This window comes from Trichechus manatus, unplaced genomic scaffold (genome assembly GCF_000243295.1).
Source record: "Trichechus manatus latirostris isolate Lorelei unplaced genomic scaffold, TriManLat1.0 scaffold00185, whole genome shotgun sequence".
Classification (NCBI taxonomy): Eukaryota; Metazoa; Chordata; class Mammalia; order Sirenia; family Trichechidae; genus Trichechus; species Trichechus manatus.
Genome location: NW_004444121.1, coordinates 5,019,469 through 5,038,580, shown reverse-complemented (window position 1 = coordinate 5,038,580; position 19,112 = coordinate 5,019,469). Strand labels below are relative to the sequence as shown.

The window sequence follows — 19,112 nt, the reverse complement described above, 5'->3', positions numbered from 1 at the left end:
AGAACTTTCCGGTCTGGTCCCGACGCCGCTCCCAGCTCTGGCCCGCCCCTCCCTCGGTTCCGGGGTGGCGGGGCTGGGAACCACAGAGATGGCCGAGCCTCCGTGAAGCCTAGATAGGCCGGAAGTCAGCGGGGCAGGGCGGGAGCGGGTGCGGATGCCCGAGGCCCGTTTCCGGCGTCATCGCGCTCGCGAACCTCGGGCGGTCTTCCGGGAGGGTGAGTCCGCTTGGCGGGCGAGGCGGCCTGGTGGGAGAGGTTTGTGTGCTGTCCGCTTTCGGGCCGAGCGGACGCCGGACCCTGTGTCCTTCCGCTTCTGGCGCTTCAGGCTCGGCGCCCGGCCTTCAGGGCTCCCTTAGGCTCGCCCTGGTCCCTCTTGGCCGTCCCCTGGGAAGCGCGGTTCCGCGGGCGGCCTGGAGAGGCCTACCCGCCTGGCGAGGGAGGTGCTCGAGCAGCGACCGCCTTAGCCATAGTCGGCTGGGGTGGGAGTCGTTGGGCGAGTCCTGCCGCTCCACTGGGAGCAGCAAGGCAAGCGCCAGCCGCGGGCTTCCCTCAGGTATCCTTTGGCTTTACAAGGATTCCTGCTTCACCTCCTGCGGAGTACCCCCTTCCAGGGCCCTCTCTTTTCCTCTCACTGCCCTTCGGCCTGGAATTAGAGACAGTGACAGAAAAGGCGGTGTCTTGAGTGTCACTCCCGGCTTCCCCTTGCAGCCTGTGATCCAGCCTCACTGGCTCCATATAGCCGCATTCCTTCCTGCCTCAGGCCCTTTGCACATGCTGTTCCCGCTGCCTCAGGTGCCCTCCTCGCCTCCACCTTCTTGGCCTAGTTAGTTACTCTTGCTCACACTGTAGATCTCTTTCTTTTTCAGAGAAGTGACCCATCCGAATACGTCAGTGTTTCTTACTGTAAATGCTTTCAGAGTTCCCTGTATTTTAGCACTGTCGTGGTTGTGATTTTGTGCTTATTGTGATCACTCAGTTCTTTTCTCCCCTAGACTGTGCTCTACAAAGCCAGTGTCTATGTCCGTTTATTCACTGCTGTACCCTCCTTGCTCAGTTGAGTGCCCAGGTGTGGAAATGCTCATTACGTGTTTGTGGAGTGGTTCACTCACACACAAAGATGAGAATGAACGGACCTTTCGGGGAAATGCTTGAGGGGCAGACGCTCACTTGACTTCTGTGGCCCAGCCCCATTACTGCCAGATAACACCTCGGGCCGGAGGTCAAGGAGCAGAGAACAGAGACCCCCTCAGCTAGCCTGGAAGTGGGGTGTCTCCAATGCCCTGATCTCTGTTCTCTTTCATAACTATCCACAGGACTCTCTTGGCCAGGACGTGTGGATGCTCACCACCCACAGAGCCTCATGGTAGGAAGCCCAATGGCTCCGTGCCCTCAGTTTGCCCTGTAAGGGCCTCCACCTCCACCCTGCTTGGGCACCCACCCTTCCCTGCTGGGCCCTCATCCAGGCATGCCCTTTCTCTTCCCACGTGCAAAGTAGACAAACTCCTGCCCAGACCTGGGCCCAACTGAGGCTCTGTGGTGGTGGTGGGGGATGGATGTATGTGCCATTGCCATGGTCTGGGTCTTTACCCTTCTCTCAGGCTGCCCCTCCCCCGGGTCTTAGAGCCAAAGGGGCTGTGGTGACCACCTGCCCAACCCCGTGATGCACCTGCCAGAGACCAGCCATGAGGCGGTTCCAGGGTGGGCTGGCACCCAGGTCTCCCTGGGCCGCTGGTGTGTGTGCTTTCAGGAAGCAGTGACATTTGGCGATGTGGCTGTGCACTTCTCACGGGAGGAGTGGCAGTGTCTGGATCCGGGCCAGAGAGCCCTCTACAGGGAGGTGATGCTGGAGAACCACAGCAGTGTGGCCGGACTCGGTGAGGCTGTGCGTCGGACCCCCTCCACAGGGTCGTCAGCTCCCACCTGCCCCGACCTGCTAGGACACAGAGGCCTTGCTCTTAGGCGTTCAGGGGCTAAATGGGCCTTGGGTGCATGAGTCCTTGCAGCTCCGTGTGGCCAGCTTGTAGGGTGGGAGCCACGGGCCAGGAAATGGAAAAGTTTATATAAATGGAGATATTTGCACTTTAAAGTTTTTTGGTAGAAGTCACTTGTAAAACTATCTGGGGCTGGCCTGTTGGGGAAGGAAGGTCTTGGGCTAGCATTTCAATTTCTTTAATGCTTAATGGGCTGTTTGAGCTTTTTAATTTTCTCCTTTGGTAATTTTCTCATTCTTTCTTATTGTAATTAGCTCATTTCATTTAGTTTTTCAAATTTTTTAATAGTGTGTTTATATATATATATTTTTTAATCTGTTATGTTTGTAGTTGTTTCTCATATTTATTTATTGGCATGTGTTCACTATATTGAGAAGCCCTGATGGTGCACTGTTAAAGCGCTCGGCTGCTAAGTGGGAGGTCAGCAGTTCAAACTCACCAGCCGCTTCGAGGGAGAAAGATACGTAGTCTGCTTCCATAAAGATTCACAGCCTTGGAAACCCTATAGGGCAGTTTTACTGTGTGCTACAGGGTCACTGTGAGTCGGAGTTGACTCAACAGCAGTGGGTTTGGTTCACTATGTTGACCTTGATTGGTTTTGGCCCAAGACTATCTTGTTAATCTTCTTTAAAGAACCAGCTTTTCTGTTTGCTAATCTTTTTTTTTTTTGTTTTTTTTCTCTATTTCATTGACTCTTCCCCATCTTTATAATTTCATTGCTTGTTATTTCTGTGGGTTTGGTGTGTTCCCAACTTACTGAGTTCAATCTTTAGCTCATTGGTGTTTTTTGCATTCTTGTTTCTAGTTGTTAGGTGCTGTGGAGTTGATTCCGACTCATAGTGACCCATTTGACAGAGTAGAACTGCCCCATAGGGTTCTGCCCCATAGGGTTTTCCTGGCTGTAATCTTTACAGAAGCAGATCACCAGGTCTTTCTCTCACAGTTTCTGGGTGGGTATGAACTGCCAACCTTTCGAACAGCTAAGCGCTTAACTGTTTGTGCCACCAGGCTTTATAAAAATACAAAGTTCCATCTTTAAGTACTGCTTTAGCTGGGACCTGGCCCGTGGGTGGCACAAATGGCTAAGCACTCAGCTTCCAGAAACGTTAGCAGCTTGAACCCACCCAGAGGTGCCTCAGAAGAAAGGCCTGGAAATCTACTTCCAAAAAATCAGCCATTGAAAACCCAATGGAGGACAGTTCTACTCTTAACATACACAGGATCACCATGAGTCAGTGTCGCCTCTACGGCAACTTTTTTTTTTTGGCTGTGTCCTACAAATTCTGCCTGATAATAAGTACGTTACCATTTAGTAATTCATTATTTAGTTTCCAAGTATGTAGTAGTATTTAAGTTCCCTTCCTTTTTAATTTTTAATTTAATTGCATTTTGATGGGCTACATGTCTGTGATACTGTTCCTTTGGAACTTACTGAGGCTCCCTGTATGGCCTAAGACAAGGATCGTTCCTGTAAGCTTTCCTCGTGTGCTTAGAGAGTGTGTGTTTTCCATACGTGTGGTGTTTGAAGCACATCTGATAGCTCAGGCTTGTTGACTGCAGACCTGTGGGGCCTGTTGCCTGCCCCTCTTCACCCCACAGCAGGAAACTGGGAGAAGCTTCCACACCGAGGCCTTGGCCAACCTCTCCTCCCGAGTGGGATGCCTGTCCCTGTGCCACCCGGCAGTGACGGGGTGGGGCAGGTGTTGGGGCAGCACCGAGGAGGCAGATGCTGGTCGGAGCCCACAGTGCCCAGCACCTTCGTTTTGGAGAGGGAAGCAAGGTGGGAGGGGGGCGGGCGAGGCACGGACCATAGTAGTGCTCTCTGATTTAAGGGCTGCTTCACTGGTGTGTTTCGTGGGTTGTCATGTATTTAGCTGCCCCACCTCTGAGACTGGCTCCCTGCACCGAGGAGGCAGCTCCGTCCTGCTAAGGAGGGCACTGGCAGTGTGCTCGGCTTCTCTCCTCCGAAGTCCCAGGGGTGGAGCTCGCCCGCTCTTTGCTGGCTCTTTGGTGACAGGGCCCAATGGGGACAGTGGCCCTGCTGCAGACGGGGCTCGGCCTGCGAGCGTGGGTATCCCTCACTGTCTGGCCTCAGGAGTATCCTGTGTACCCGTGCCCAGATCCTCTCCACTTTGCTCCCTCAGAGAGTCTGTCTCTGCCTCACACTTCTCTACCCCTGAAAGCCAGTGGGGACTTTGCACGCTACACTGGACCCCCCAAGCCAATAAGCTTCTCTGCTCACCATACAGCAGGAGTCCTGGTCTTCAAGCCTGAGCTTATCTCCCGCCTGGAGCAGGGGCAGGAGCCATGGGTGCTGGACCTGCAGGCATCGGAGGGCAGAGAGACATCAAAGACCTCCCAGATAGGTGAGGCTTGGGCCCTGAGGTGCCCCCTCTCCCTGGCCCCCAGGCCCTCCACATTCTGCCCAGACCCCATCACAGAGAAGCTCTGGGCAGGAGGGGCTCAGAAACCTGCCTTGGACAGGCCCTGAGGCTGATCCTGGCCACCCATGGGCCCCTGTGGGGACACCTGAGACCACCATTGGGGTAGAAACAGCCCAGGCGGGGGGGAGGGGGCTTCCTCAGGAAGAGGCTCTGATCCATGGAAAAGCAAGGATACAAAACACTCGCATGTTGTGGCAAAAATGGAGTTTGGTTTTAAAATTGCTCGTTTTACTCAGTTTCTGATTTTGCTAATGCTCTTGTTAAAGCAAAGGCACAGATGTGCCAAGCAAACCATTCTTGTCTTTAAGCTTAGCCCATAGCAGCCTCTCCATAGTAAACATCGTCCTTACCCCCTCAGCAGCTCCCTCCAGGACTTCTCTGGCCGCAGGTGACCTGGTCTCTGCCACTGACGTGGCCTTTGCGGTCAGCCTCCAGGGCACTGACTGCTTCATAGCGCTGGTTCATCCAGCCTGTTGGGCCATGCCCTGAGTCTCCTTTGCAGATTCATGTCGCCTATTTGACACTGAGATGACAGGGTGGTGGGCTATACATATCTGCAGGAAATCCCTTCCTCACAGCTGCCCTGTCCGCATGGTCACTGCTGCACATGGCATGGCTGGCCCTGCAAGAAGACTGCCCAGAATGGTGGGAAGTATGGAATACGTTCCCAGGCAGCCTGGAGGGGCGCAGAGGAAGCGTTATGAAAGCAGTCTCACCTGACTGCCTGGTCTCGTCACGCACACCCTATGGTGTGTTGTCACCTCGTGGTCACTGTAGGGTCCCATCATGTACACCCCAAGATGTGCTGGGGCGTTGCTGCTGGTCCATGAGGCTGGGTCTGGTGTGTAGCAAAGAGGGTCAGGAACCCCGCCCCACACAGCTTCTGACCATTGGCTGGGCCTGTCCACCCTTGCACAGTCCTGTTCAGACTCTTCACCCTCCCTGGAAAGGGGGTGAAGTGTAGGGTGACCCAGTTGAAACCCAGCTCCCATTCAATATTGTCAAGGTTAGGGACGATTTTAAAGAGGGCACCAAGGCCGAGAAGCCAGTTATAGTTGGCAAGTCTGTATAGTTCAGGGGTTTTTACACAAGGGATGGCCGTCATGGTGATAAAAGTGACAACAGAAGTATCACTGCAGCACAGGCCCAGAGCTGCCACTGCTGGCCAGAGCTCGCACCTGCAGGTGGATGCTCAGGGCAGGAGTGAGACGTCTTGGAGGAAGACATAATCCTGTAACATATAATGTGACCCTAGCATGCCAAGAAGAAACCCAACTGCCCACATAGGCCACTTGGAATGGCTGGGCTGCCAGCACCTGCACGTGAGGCTCAGGGTGCAGGTGCTCTGCCGGGAGGGGCAAGGTCTGCAGCCCCTTGTCCATGTCATGGTCCCTAATGGATGTTCATAGAACATGGCTACTGGTGGGCCGCCAGTCTGGTCTATGCTCTGCCTCTACTCTATGGCCTTACAGAAGAAACACCACTTCTATAATGAGATTTTTGTTTTTTTAATCTGTGGATGCATCTTCTCAGAGGTTACCCCAAGTTCTCTGGAGAAAGGCTTTCATGCTCCAGGAGAGGGGTGAGGACCTTGGGCTTAAATCACAGGTCCATGAGGCGCCACCATGGCGGGGCACCAGGCAGGGCCACAGGCGGTCACTGGTTAGTCAGGAAGAAACGGCTGTGCAGCATGCAGGCCCTGTTCTGAGCTGAAGGATGTGAGGATGTGCATGCAAGGCAGACGAGTGCCAGAACAGGACTGGCCGGTTCAGTGGTCAGGGGAGCTGAGGTCCCGGAAGTAGTGGTGCTGCTGGGTCACTGGGTCGGTGACAGTGGTAGGGGACTGTCAGAGAAGGAGAGCAGCTCTGGCTTCACCGTGTTTCCTTAGAGGTGCGAGTTTGTAAATGTAACCCAGACTGCTTGTAGACAGTAACCGGGAACCAGAGGGGGAGAGTCCAGAGTAGCTGGAATGGATTTGTGGCTTCCTGGTCTTTCAGTCGGCAGTGCTTTGGGATGCAAGTGGCTTAAACGTGTGGCGGTTTTATTTCTTGTGTGCAGCAGGAGGTTCTGGGCTTGGCACGGAGCTCAGCAGTGTCTCTGATCTCTGTGTCTTTATAGCCCTTCCTGATGTGTGATTTCCATCCTTGTGAGTGAAGAGGCGTGGCTGCCACATGCCCAGCACAGGGAGGGCAGAAGGGAAGCAGTGCGTGTCTCATGTCTACACCTGGCTTCAAGGGGGTCTCAAGAGTTCTGCTCCCTCACCTCTATAGCAGAGGGTGCAAGGGAAAAGGGCACTGGAGTGGGGATTGAGCAGCCAGCACACAGTGTTTACCATTCATGCAAGGAACAGGTTTGCCAATGTCGTGTGATTATGTGGGAAAAGAGAAACAGGAGGACAAGGCCTGGAGACTGCCCTCTATGTCTGACGGCACCTGGTGCATCCCTGCTGCACAGTGAGGCTGGAAAAGTGTGCATTTGACGGCTAGACTAACCTGGGTTCCATTCCTTATTCTCTCATTAGCTGTGTGACCTCGGGCAAGTTGCTTAACCTCTCTGAGTCACAATCTCCTTATCTGTGGAGTGGGGATACTACTACTGACCTTGTTGGGTAGTTGAAAAGATTCATTAAGAAACACCAGGCAGTGTTCCTTGTATATAGAAGATAAGAGTCAGTAAATGGTAACCTCCTTCCTCACAAAGAGACACTCCAGGACTAAGAGGTAGACTGCAAATCATCAGAAGCTTGAGACACAGCCATTGCTGATTAGGAGTAAGCTGTGGTCCGTGGGAGCAGAAACAGGCTGGAGTGTTCACGTGGGAGCTGGTGGTTATGATAGGCAGCGTGGAGGTGTGACATTAGCAAAGGAAGGGTTGCGGAAGGTGGAGGAAGTCAGTGGGGGCTGGAGGTGGGTAAGCCCACTTGGAAGCTAAGGTGCAGGCTAGCAAGGGCTGTGGTTAGGTGCAAGTTGGGCGGGAGTAGCTCTTACAAGTAGCTAGAGAGAGAGCAGAGGGTTCAGGCCTGGAGTCCTGCTCAGAGAACCCCGCTTTGGTGAACAGCTGTGGTTAGGGCTGCTAGAGGGGGTTGTGCCCAGCTTTCATTGGGGCTTATCCCTTGTAAGGCCCTCCGCAGCTATTCAGTGTCAGTCACTCGTTACATACCCATTTCCTCTGTTCATAGTTCTGAAACTCCCTTCTTTCCCCCCACTCTCCCGCTTCCTCTGACATCTCCCACTTCCTTGGGTGGTTGGATCCTCTAACTTTCTTAGCCTAATGCTTCCTCTTGGGAAACTGTCTACCCTTCTCAGGCTTACTTTGTTCTCACTTTGCGTTCTTTATGGATTTCTCCTCCTACCAATTCCCTATGGGATGAACCTCTTAGCACTCAGCCTAGTACATAATGAGCACACAGTCATTGTTGAACGGGGAGATAAAGTAAAAAGTGTGAATGAAAGCACATTTTGAGAACTGTTAAAGGTGTTGATCTCTCATAGTGTTTCCACTGGGGGCATCACTGTGCTCAAGGCAGCCTGCCTGGGACAGGACTCAGTTCCCCCAGTGACAAACCACCCTCCCTCCTCTGAGCACAGGGACTAAGGAGCATTTTTATTTTATTTCAGATTCTACTATCAGGACTGATAACGAACAGGCTTATGAAGAAATGGATATTCTAAAATCAGAATTAAATGGAATGAGGATCAAAATCCCCCCACAGGATTTTTCTCTGAGTCCTGGCTTTGCAGACACTTCTGATTCTGAGGTCTTGCTAGAGAATAATCAGAGCAGTTCTCCTAGGCTGACGGTGATGAACTCCCTCTTCCAGAAAAACCGTTTAAATAAAGGGACTGTGATGCTTAAGAAGACCTTCACCCAGAACTCCCAGGAATGTAATGAGGTGAGGAGCACTGGCAGCCTGGACTGTAAACTTAGTGAGAATCAGAGAGATACTGCCGAAGAGACAGCAGAGAGATGTGATGGGTGTGGCAGAAGTTTCAGATCCATTTCAGACATTGCTGTATGTTGGGAAGTTAATAAGCAAAAGAAACTTAATAAATGTCAGGAGTGCCAAAAAAAATTATCTCACTGCTTCCAGGGGAAACATCAAAGTAATTGCCAAGAAGAGAAACCATACGAATGTGAGGAATGTGGAAAAGTCTTCAGGTTGTGTTCACAGCTTAATCAGCATCAGAGAATCCACACTGGAGAGAAACCATTTAAGTGCACTGACTGTGGGAAAGCCTTCCGCCTGAGCTCCAAACTTATTCAACATCAAAGAGTTCACACTGGAGAGAAACCCTATAGGTGTGAGGAGTGTGGAAAAGCTTTTGGTCAGAGCTCAAGCCTCATTCACCATCAGAGAATTCATACAGGAGAGAGGCCCTATGGTTGTCGTGAGTGTGGGAAAGCCTTCAGTCAGCAGTCCCAGCTGATCAGACACCAGAGGACTCACACTGGAGAGAGGCCCTACACGTGTAAGGAATGTGGGAAGGCCTTCAGTCAGAGCTCAACTCTAGCTCAGCATCAGAGAATGCACACTGGGGAGAAATCGCAAATGTCGAGAACCGCAGATAACCCAAGCCTTGCCCCACATCAAAGAATTCACACTGTAGAGAAACCATTTAAATGTGATGAGTGTGGGAAAGCTTTTAGATGGATCTCTCGACTTAGTCAGCATCAGTTAATCCACACTGGAGAAAAACCTTATAAATGTAACAAATGCACAAAAGCCTTTGGTTGTAGCTCACGGCTTATTCGCCATCAGCGAACTCACACTGGAGAAAAGCCATTTAAGTGTGACGAGTGTGGGAAGGGCTTTGTCCAGGGCTCACACCTTATTCAGCATCAGAGAATTCACACCGGAGAGAAACCTTATGCATGCAATGACTGTGGCAAAGCCTTTAGTCAGAGCTCAAGCCTTATTTACCACCAGAGAATCCATAAGGGAGAGAAACCCTATGAATGCCTTGAATGTGGAAAAGCGTTCAGTATGAGCACACAACTTACGATCCATCAAAGGATTCACACCGGAGAGAGACCCTACAAGTGTAATGAATGTGGGAAAGCCTTCAGTCAAAATTCAACCCTTTTCCAACACCAGATAATTCATGCTGGAGTGAAGCCATATGAATGTAGTGAATGTGGGAAAGCATTTAGTCGCAGTTCATATCTTATTGAACACCAGAGAATTCACACAAGAGCCCAATGGTATTATGAATATGGGCATGCCCTGGAAAGTTCGTTTGTGAGCCGTAAAAAAGTTAATACTATAAAGAAACTACATAAATGTAATGAATGTGAGAAAATATTCAGGTGGCGCTCACACCTAATTATACACCAGAGAATTCACACCGGAGAGAAACCTTATAAGTGTAATGAGTGTGGGAAAGCTTTTAATCGGAGCTCAAGACTTACTCATCATCAGAAAAGTCATATGGGGTAGACCATTTACATTTATAAATGTGAATAAACCTACAGCCTTAACTCACTTATTTTATATGGGGTTATTTATACTGTCGGAAATTTAGAATGTTGGGAAAGATTTAATTGCTCTCAAGAAAGAGAACATCCAAATGGATACAAAATGTATGTTACCTGCTGGTATGTTTGACCTTATTCCATTCAGTAAAGCCTTTGTCCCTCACATTCAAGGTGCACATCTGTAGAGTTTTGAGTTCACAAATGACTCCAGGTCCCTGAGTATGGAAAGGCTGTGTATGAAACACCATTTGAGCTCTGCCAAACTGAGTAGGTTAAAAAAAAGTTAAAACGTTTTCCCTTTAGGATCAGTTACTCAAACTTTTTTAAGCAATAAGGAAATTTATTAACTCTCATAAGACAAAGTCCAGAAGAACACTACCTAGACTTCCCTTCTCCGAACTTCTTCACTTGACTCTTTTTCTTTAAAACTCACCCCACATTGGAGCAACCCAGGGATCCAGCCCCTTCCTCTTCAGAGGCAGGGCTGGGCTGGCAAAGTACCCGTTGCCTATGTGGGTGTCATTCACAGAGTACAGATTTTGTGCCAGCACTCCAAAAACAGCCCTGGTGTCATGACAAAGGTTTCTGAAGTCACACCTGGGATTCCGGGATTTACTGTGTGACCCTGAGACATCACTTGCCCTCCCTGAAATTCAGAGCCTATTCCCTTAACTGAAAATATGCAGCTTTATAGTTGCAAGGATTAAACAATGCACAAGAACACCTCACTGTGCCTGGCAGAGAGTAAGCGGTAGCATGAATATGCAACCCCTCGCATCCCACTCTCACACCTACTTGGCCAACAAGCCCAGAGCCAAGACCTCTCAAACCAGCATTTCCAGCCATGCCCCACCTTGCAGACAACAACCGTGTGGGCTGGATGACCTGTCTAGCATTGGCCCACCTCTCCACAGAAGACGCCACCCAGAAGTTAGGATATGTATTGTTGATGGCTGCATAACAAATGATCTCAAAACACCTTAAAACAACAAACTGTCAAGAACTGAAGGGTCTGAGATTTTACCCTTTCTGCGTGCTAACAAGTTAACGGATGTGGCAAAGAATAACCAGATTCCTCACAGCAGAAGCCGTTGTCAGGTGTTAATGTAACAGCAATTTCCATCACGCCCAGTGAGTCCCATGATGTTGTGCACACAGTGTAGGTGTCACAGTTGGGAGCACTGAGCTCTGGAACTTGCAGCTTTTACAGTTAGTGGGAGGCAAACTACTCTGTCCTAGGGAGACATCACCTCATTCCTTGAGGTTGCTTACTGCCAGCACAACCTTGAAAGATGGCCCAGGTGAAGAGTGGCCAGACTATACAACAAGAACATGCAGGCAAGCTTGGACCCATGGTGGATCGCCTCTCCCAGCAGCCTACCCCTCAGCCTGGCACATTCTTCGATGAATTCGAATTTTCACGAGTCTGCCCTCCATCGGCCACTCATGTTTACCTGACTAGTCTGAGGGTCTTGGACCAAATGCATTCCATTTGTCTAACACAGCATTTAATGAAGGCTACTATCCCCAGGATGAGGCCATCCTCCAGGACTGACCTTAACCCTGCCCCTGGATCCTGGGCTTCCCAACTATGAACAAGTCCAGGGGACTAGTAGGTCTTAGATAGCTAGGATGTAGCCTAAGGTCAGTGTATTCTACACTATGACTCACACAAGATCTTTGAGTCATTGCCAATAATTGTGTGCCATTGAATTGATTCTGACACACAGCAACCCTATCTATATGTAGAACTGTCCCACAAGGTTTCCTAGGCTTTAATCTTTATGGTGGAGCCCTGGTGGCAGTGGTCAAGAGCTATGGCTGCTAACCAAAAGGTCGGCAGTTCAAATTCACCAGCTGCTCTTTGGAAACCCTATGGGGCAATACTACTCTGTCCTATAGGGTTGCTATGAGTCAGAATCAACTCGACTGCAATTTTTTTTTTTTTTTTTTAACCTTTATGGGAGCAGACTGCCAGGTCTTTCCTCCCATGGAGCAACTGATAGATTCAAACTGCTAACCTTTCAGTTGGCAGCTGAGTGCTTAACCATTGTGCCACCAGGGCTCCTAGTGCCAATAATTACAGGGGCAACATTTGAGTCAAAAAGTGCTTCCATCCCTAATGGAGAGACACTTTGTAGCCCATTCCCCCCATAAACGTGTAACCTAAAGGGACACAGGTTGGCCACTCACACTGGGCAGTGTCACTGTGAAACTGCAGCTTCGACTGCCAGGCATGGCATAACCTAAGTAACCTAAGGCTGTCTGGGCATCAGAAACGTGTCTGTTCACATCAGACTGAAGCAAGGTTGTGCTTGCCTGTGTTTGCACATGTACTAAGGGAGTTCAAGAGCTCAGAATAGTTCAGGACCAGTCTTCTCTCTGTGAGTTCTTCTGACTTTACAGCACGTGGATGGAGATGCTAAACCAGGTTAATTACCAGCCACTGCCATTCAGCGTGGGTACACCATGTGGTGGTTTTGTATGATTGTCTGATGGCATGCCTAGAATGACTGGACCGCAGAGCTAGATCTAGAGCACTGATTGTCAGTTGTCACACTCCAACCCCACCCAAAGGGGTCTAGGGTGTTCCCTCCCCAGGTGCCAGGATTGTTACTCGGCCAAGAAATCAGTGTGCCCCATTTCAGTAGCTGTTACTTCACCTTTTCTCCAGCCATCCCCTACTCACACTCAGACCTTTTGTCTGGAAGGGTCAGGTACATGAGGAATAGGCATTTTTGTAAGCTGTACACCCCCCACCTTGGTAGCATGGGCTACTGAAAAGCAAGTAATGTACTCAACAAAGTAGTCGTTACCTTTTTATCTAGGACAGCTGGGCAAACTTTCTTTAAACGGCCGTATAGTAAATATTTTAGGTTTTGTGGGCCACCCAACAATGGACAACAGTCAAGGTTATGGACATTCCACACTACCATCCACAGGCATTGGGACTGTTGAGGCGTCCGGATTTCTGACCCCCTCTCTCACTTCCTCCTGGTCTACAGGACTTAGTAAGGCAGTTTGGTCACGAATGTGGCTGTCCCCAGAAAGTGGTCATCTCTCGGCCACTTCTTGGTTACCATGATCAGGCCAAAAGAGGTAGAAGTGACAGACTGTGTTGAAAATTCCAGATTCCACCCTGGGCATGATGCTTCCTTCTTTCCCCTAACAGCAAATGCAGGGTGACCAAAAAGGGGCTGACAGGAGTCACACTTCATTCTTGTTCAGCACCTGGATTCTCCTGTCACACTAACATGGACCCTGATCAGGGTTGTCAAACTACAGCCTGTGGGCCAAACCTTGTCTGCAGCCTGCTTTTGTACAGCCTGAGGGTTAAGAATGGTTTTTACATTTTTAAATAGTTGAAAAATATTTTGTGACATTTGTGAATGACATGAAATTCACATTTCAGCGTGCCTGAACCAAGTTTTACTGGACCACAGACATGCCCGTTTGTGTATCTCCTGTGGCTGCTTTCCCAGTGCTCGCCACTGCACTAGGCTGCCTTGCCCCCGCTCTGTTAGATCAAAACTTCATGTCCTCCAGCCCCTGGGGAATTCTTTCTCCTCTAAGCTCAAAGTGAGGCAGTTTGGTCAATTCAATAGAAATAAATCTAAGTCCTACATTCTGGTCTGGAGCATCAACTGCAGGCAGAAGTCCATGTGAACAGGACGTGATTCCCGTGTGTGAGCGCTGCACGGGCTGAACCACTAGGCGTCTGATAACAGATGGTGCTGTCACTTTCAAGGAGTGTGACTTTGGACAAGCTACTTAATCCCTCTGCTAAACTATAAAATGATACGCACAAGGAAATATTTTCAGTGCAAACTGCTGCACAGCTCTGCTTTATGAGGCAAGTGCACTGCTTGCTGGTTTGCCGCATGGTTGAGGAGGCGGCTGAGGCTCCCGGAGTGCTGCCCAGGAACAGTACAGAAACACTCTGCTCTACTGTCGAGCTATACATCCAATTTGGGCTTTCATAAACACAATAGTAGGCTCCTTTTCCACATTTCCAGAATTCTATTTCAGACTAGATTTTAAACCTTTTGGTTTTTTATTGTGGAGACCAATTAATAAATTAGTTAATGCAAATAAACCCATAATTTTGATCTGAAATGGTTTTTTGTCTCACTTATCAGATTAACCTGTGCTGTGATGTTGAATCTGAACAATGTTGAGCTTTCTGAAAACATCACAAAATAAAACAAAATGGAGCCAAGCGAGGATAGGCCCTGACCCCAGTCCCCAGTATGGTGGCTCACATTCAAAGCCCCAGAAATGTTCCTTGAGTGAAGGGATGATGCATTTGGGGAGCATCCAGGGAGAAGGGAGGAAACTCACCAGCACAGAGTTCCCACAAAAAACGAACACTAAATAAGGCCAACAGAAGTGAAAGGGGCAATTTTCCAGATGCAAGTGTCCATTCCTCCTGCAAGGGAACAAAGAGGGACAAGGGCAGCCCCTGTCCTGGAGGAGTCCCATTCTGGTGGCAGACTGACACCTACTGGATGGACTGTCACACTGCATTCCAGGGGAAGTCCTGTGGGCTCAGAGGAGAGGCCGCCACCCCGGGGGCCAGGGTAAGGGAGGCAGACAGCTGGAGCATGGCTCAGCAAACTCACTGGCGGCCTAAATTCCACAGCCACCTGGTTTCTTTCATAAGGCCTTAAGGCTAAGAATGGTTTTTAAATGGTTGGGGAAAAAAAAGAAAAATATTTTGTAACACATGAAACTCAAATTTCAGCATCCCTAAATAAAGTTTGATTGGAATGCAGCCACGCCTACTTGTTTACTTAGGGTCTGTGGCTGCTATTCCTATCCTGACGGGCAGAGCTGTAGGAGGCACAAAGCCGCTTGTAGGACAAAGGGGGTCCCCTCCATGGCCCGGAAGCCAGAGGGGCCCACAAGAGTCTTGTTCTTGCGTACTATTTGAAGCATGTGACCTCTGAGCCTCAGTTTACCTATGAAACAGAAAAACAACTTTTATCTGTAAGGATCACTGCAAGGCTTGAGGTCATGTTTGCAAATGACGACGACTCTGGTCCTTGAAGAAGGGGTTTACATGTTTCTCACGGACCCGAGACACGGCCTCCTCTCACTGCCGCCAAGCCCATGATTTAGAAGGGTGTTCCAGCTCCTAGTCCACGGGGCTTCTCCTTGGCAGCAGAGTGCACGGTGAGGAACGTAGCCGGGAGGCCAGACACAGCGTACCAGCCCGACCTCACCCACGGACTGCCTGCACCAGTAATACTGCACAACACACACAGCATAGGTATAAAATCTGGGAAGAAAAACAGGTCAGAATGTTTCCAGGGCTGTCTATGGCAGGGGTTCCGTAGAGTATTTTGAGTGTGTGTGTGTTTTTTTAGCTTTTTTCAAATGTACAACAAGTTGCCAGGAGTGGACATGAAGGCAGCCTCCTCCTCTTCTACGCAGCCCAGGTCCCCAAGTGTACCCAGAGGAAGGGGACAGCAAGAGGCAGTTCATGGGGTACAGGGAGCTTACAAGATGCCAAGCTTGGCCGCAGAGGCAAGGTGGGCTCTAAAGCGCATTCGCTGTATGAGAAATTCCTATATGCCACGTGGGCCCCGTTTACTGCATGGGACTTCGGTTCTTCACACAGAGCGAACAGGAAGTGGACCTTCCCCACACACCTTCTCCACACAAAGCAAACAGAAAGTGGACCAGAAGGGGAGAGGGACACAGCCAGGGGAACACGATCCAGCAGCAAAGGGGACCAGGCTCTGCCCAGAGCAGCACCCCAAGGCCCCTGCATAGAGTCGGTGATGCTGACGGTGCAAAGCTGCTCGTGGCCTCTGCACACTCCCACCCTAGAAGTACCGAGGACCCCTGCTCCTCTCTCTGATGCCCACTGAGGACAGATGTTCTACAGCTGCTTTACTTCCAAAAAAAAAAAAGAAAAAGAAAAGAAAAACAGGCACAGCTGTCTTTTTCAATGAAAAAGAAAACACAATCATCACACTTAGGCACCTCCGTTGCTGGCCTGCCCCAGGACACGCAGACTGCCTTCTGGGGCCACGCCCACACAGCTGTCCCAACAGGCTCAGTCCTGGAGTTTCCGGTCACACCTCTTCTCCAGATCCGCCATCTCCTTCAGGACCAGCGCCACACCATACCTCAGCTCCTGGAATTTGGCCGTGGAGACTTCAAAGCGGTGTGCCGACCCATCAGAGAGCTCCAGCTGCATCAGGATGCTTGGCCGCAGGGAGCGGGCTAGGGAGCTAGTGGAGATGGCCACATCCACCCGCCACCAGAAGTTGGCCACACGGGGTAGCCAGGCACCTTGCTGGCTGGCCACGGAGTCGAGGAGGGGCCGCTGGCTCCCGAACACCACGCTGGCCAGGTCCCCGGCCAGGTCCTGGGGGATGCAGAGCTCCTCGAGCTGGTTCTTGAAGGCCTCAGGTTTCAGGCTGGCCGGGGGCAGCCGCAGGGCCTGCCGGAGCAAGGTATGCACGCCTGCGAGCAGGGTGCCCAGCCGCTCCTCTGGCAGGCCCACGCTCGCCCCGAGGTGCTGCACAGCCTCGCGGCAGTCCTCTCCCTGCAGGCTGCTGACCACCAGCTTCAGCAACTTTCTGAACGTGCTCCTGTCCAGCTCCCCCAGGAGCTGGGGCATTGCTGCCACGTCAGGAGGGAGCTGGGCCCCCAAGAAACTCACCCGGCCACTGTGACCATCACTGGGAAGATTCAGGTATGGGGTTGCAGCCCCCACGACAGACATCACTGCCTCTTCCTCCTCAATCCACCAACCCAGAGAGCAGGTCCCTCAGATGTTGCTGCCTGGAGGGAAGGGGAGGGGAGAAGCCGAGTGACTCCATGTGCCACTCCAATGAGTGACAACTGTTGTGGTCCCTGCCTTCAAGACGCTGACAGTGTGAACCACTGCTGACAGTCACGTGTGGTACGTGTGGCCAGGGAGCAAGTAGCAAAGGGGCCCATGTTAGTCCTGGGAAGAAGGAAGGCCTCCCAGAGGAAGCGGTAGCCGAGACTGAAGGATGAGAAGGAGCTGGCAAGAAAGGAGATGGGGTAGAGGGAAGAGAAGTTAGAGGACCAGGAACAGGGGAGCACACTAATGGGCGAAAGATGAACAAGCACAAAGGTCCAGGCAACCCAGGGACATGGCCACCGCTGTTACTGCCACGAGCCACACCAGGACCACTTAACCACTCAGCATGGAATCCTTACAATAGTTGTGCAAGACCTGGTTATCACTCTCATTTTATAGATAAGGAAACAGAGTCTCAAAACATAACATGCCGAAGTCAAGGACTGGAACCCAGGCCTGTCTACTCAGAAGTCCCCATGCCTTCCGCTGCAGCACAGGGGGACCAGACACAGCCCCCAGGACAGGACAAATGAACTCTAACAGGGCAACGTGTAGCAACAGACGTATGTAAGCTATCTAAAGGAAAAGGCTGCGACATTATCTGAGGGACAGCACTGCTTCACCAGGCCCCCACAGGTGAGAGATCCATACATCTGCTCACGCAGGATCAGACCTGCCCAACTCAACACACCAGGTGCTGGAGCAGAGATCGGCAAAGCACAGCTCCTGTCCCCAAGGTGCTTATCAAACCCAGGACCTTCCCAGCACAGCGGGATCGGGGTGCGGTGAAGCATTAGGGGGAGCCCCAAAGCACAGGAAGCCCTATGGGCTTCACCGCACCCCATTCTCTGGTGTGCACCTCGCTAGTAACAGGACTTTTGGGCATTTCTGCTGCCCGGATCCTGTTCCCTGACGTCCCCTGAGAATGACCCAGCTTCTGCGCGCGCCCTCTGCCGGGTGGCAGAGTCTGGGAACCGGCGGACTCGGGAGGCAGCCCCGGGCTCGATTCCTGCCCTGCTGGGTCCGCGGCGGGCCCTGGTCACTTCACACTGCGTCCCCGTACCGCAATGCATCTCTAAAGTTGGTGCTGGGAGCATTCGTGCACTTACAGGGTTAGGTGCGCGCTCGTAGCTGTTCATTCTTCCCCACCCCCTACGCCAGGCACCGGATCGATCCTCCCTCTGGCAGAAAAGCCATCTGTCTCCAGAGCTCCCGGGATGTAGAGGCAAAGGGCCATGTTCCGGTCCGCCGTCTGCGCCCGCCCCCTCGCTGCGCTCCGCGAGCCACGAACCACCTAGGGAGGACAACCCCAGGGAGGACGACCCCACTGCACCCACTCTCTCTGCAGGCCCTGCTCCCGCCGCATCGCCTACCTAGAGCGCAAGATCCGGAGCGGAAGGACCCAAAACCAGCTGCGGCGACGGCCGGAAGCGGCGGCTGATCACGAGACCCGCACCCAGAGTCGCTTCCGGGTCGCTCTAGGAAGCCGGGAGGACCCCCTAACCTCAGTGGTCCGCGGGGCCGGAGGGGAGGAGCCAAGGTGCATCAGGCCCTCCCCGCTCCAGGCCCTGCCCTCGCGGCGCCTACCCCTCGCCAGGCCTGGTCCTCAACCGCTCGCTCGTCTGTGCCCGACAGCCTCTCCTTGTTAGCTGCGAACCCCTAGCTGCAACCCCACGGCGGCGTCTGCCAGCCTGGCCCCTCTGGAGGGTGCCCGCTCCCCGGGGAGGCGGGAGTGACCGCTCAACTCGCGCAGCGCCCGGGACGGCTCCCGCTCTCCAGGCAGCGGGGCGGTGCTGGACACACCGCCGGGGCCTCGCGGTGCCTCCCGACCGCTTTTTTCCTGGGAAAAAGGGAATAGATGTAGAGTTTGTTTCAGGTTCTGAGGCGGACAATGCGCTGATACCCTATGGGGCCCCGACCCTGGTCCGCCGGTTCGGTCTCTGGGACCTCATCCCGCAGCGGGAGGCGTGAGTTTAACGGTCGTTGACAAGCCATATGGGCCCAGGTCTACGCGGGGTCTAGTCACACACTGCCGCTTCTGCCTTTTCTATTCCCTGGAAGCAAGTCAGTACATTCCAGCCCAAACTCAACGTTAGAAGAATTAAGCTCCACCTTTTGAAGAGAATGTCAAAGATTAAAAACTATCAACCAACTATAAATAGAATCTTCCTCAACACCACAAAGGGCATATACAACCAAACTATAGCTAACATCGTAACTTAATAGTGAAACATTAAACCCTTTTCCCCTGTCATGGAATGAATTATGTCCCCCCAAAAAATGTGTGTATCAGTTTGGCTGGGCCATGATTCCCAGTATTGTGTGGTTGTCCTCTATTTTGTGATTGTTATTTTATGTT

At 51.7% G+C, this 19,112-nt stretch overlaps 2 protein-coding genes across 4 annotated transcripts; one reads left to right on the top strand and one right to left on the bottom strand.

Moving 5' to 3' along the window:
* The first annotated feature begins 1,401 nt into the window (after positions 1–1,401).
* ZNF7 (zinc finger protein 7) lies at positions 1,402–11,708 on the top strand. Of its 2 annotated transcripts, XM_012558782.2 has the most exons (3): positions 1,402–1,873; positions 4,240–4,356; positions 8,052–11,708. In XM_012558782.2, the coding sequence occupies exons 1-3, from the start codon at positions 1,660–1,662 to the stop codon at positions 9,869–9,871; spliced, it is 2,151 nt and encodes a 716-aa protein (XP_012414236.2). In that variant the 5' UTR covers positions 1,402–1,659; the 3' UTR covers positions 9,872–11,708. The 2 variants fall into 2 exon arrangements, with proteins under 2 accessions (XP_012414236.2, XP_023597423.1); XM_023741655.1 differs by lacking the exon at positions 1,402–1,873 and having other exon boundaries at positions 3,954–4,356.
* Positions 11,709–11,930: 222 nt separating this feature from the next.
* COMMD5 (COMM domain containing 5) lies at positions 11,931–18,205 on the bottom strand. Of its 2 annotated transcripts, none has more exons than XM_023741656.1 (2): positions 17,863–18,205; positions 11,931–16,707 (listed from the first exon to the last, which is right to left on the bottom strand). In XM_023741656.1, exon 2 carries the CDS (start codon positions 16,646–16,648, stop codon positions 15,974–15,976), a length of 675 nt encoding a protein of 224 aa, XP_023597424.1. In that variant the 5' UTR covers positions 16,649–16,707; positions 17,863–18,205; the 3' UTR covers positions 11,931–15,973. The 2 variants fall into 2 exon arrangements, with proteins under 2 accessions (XP_023597424.1, XP_023597425.1); XM_023741657.1 differs by having other exon boundaries at positions 18,127–18,205.
* Positions 18,206–19,112: the final 907 nt, after the last annotated feature.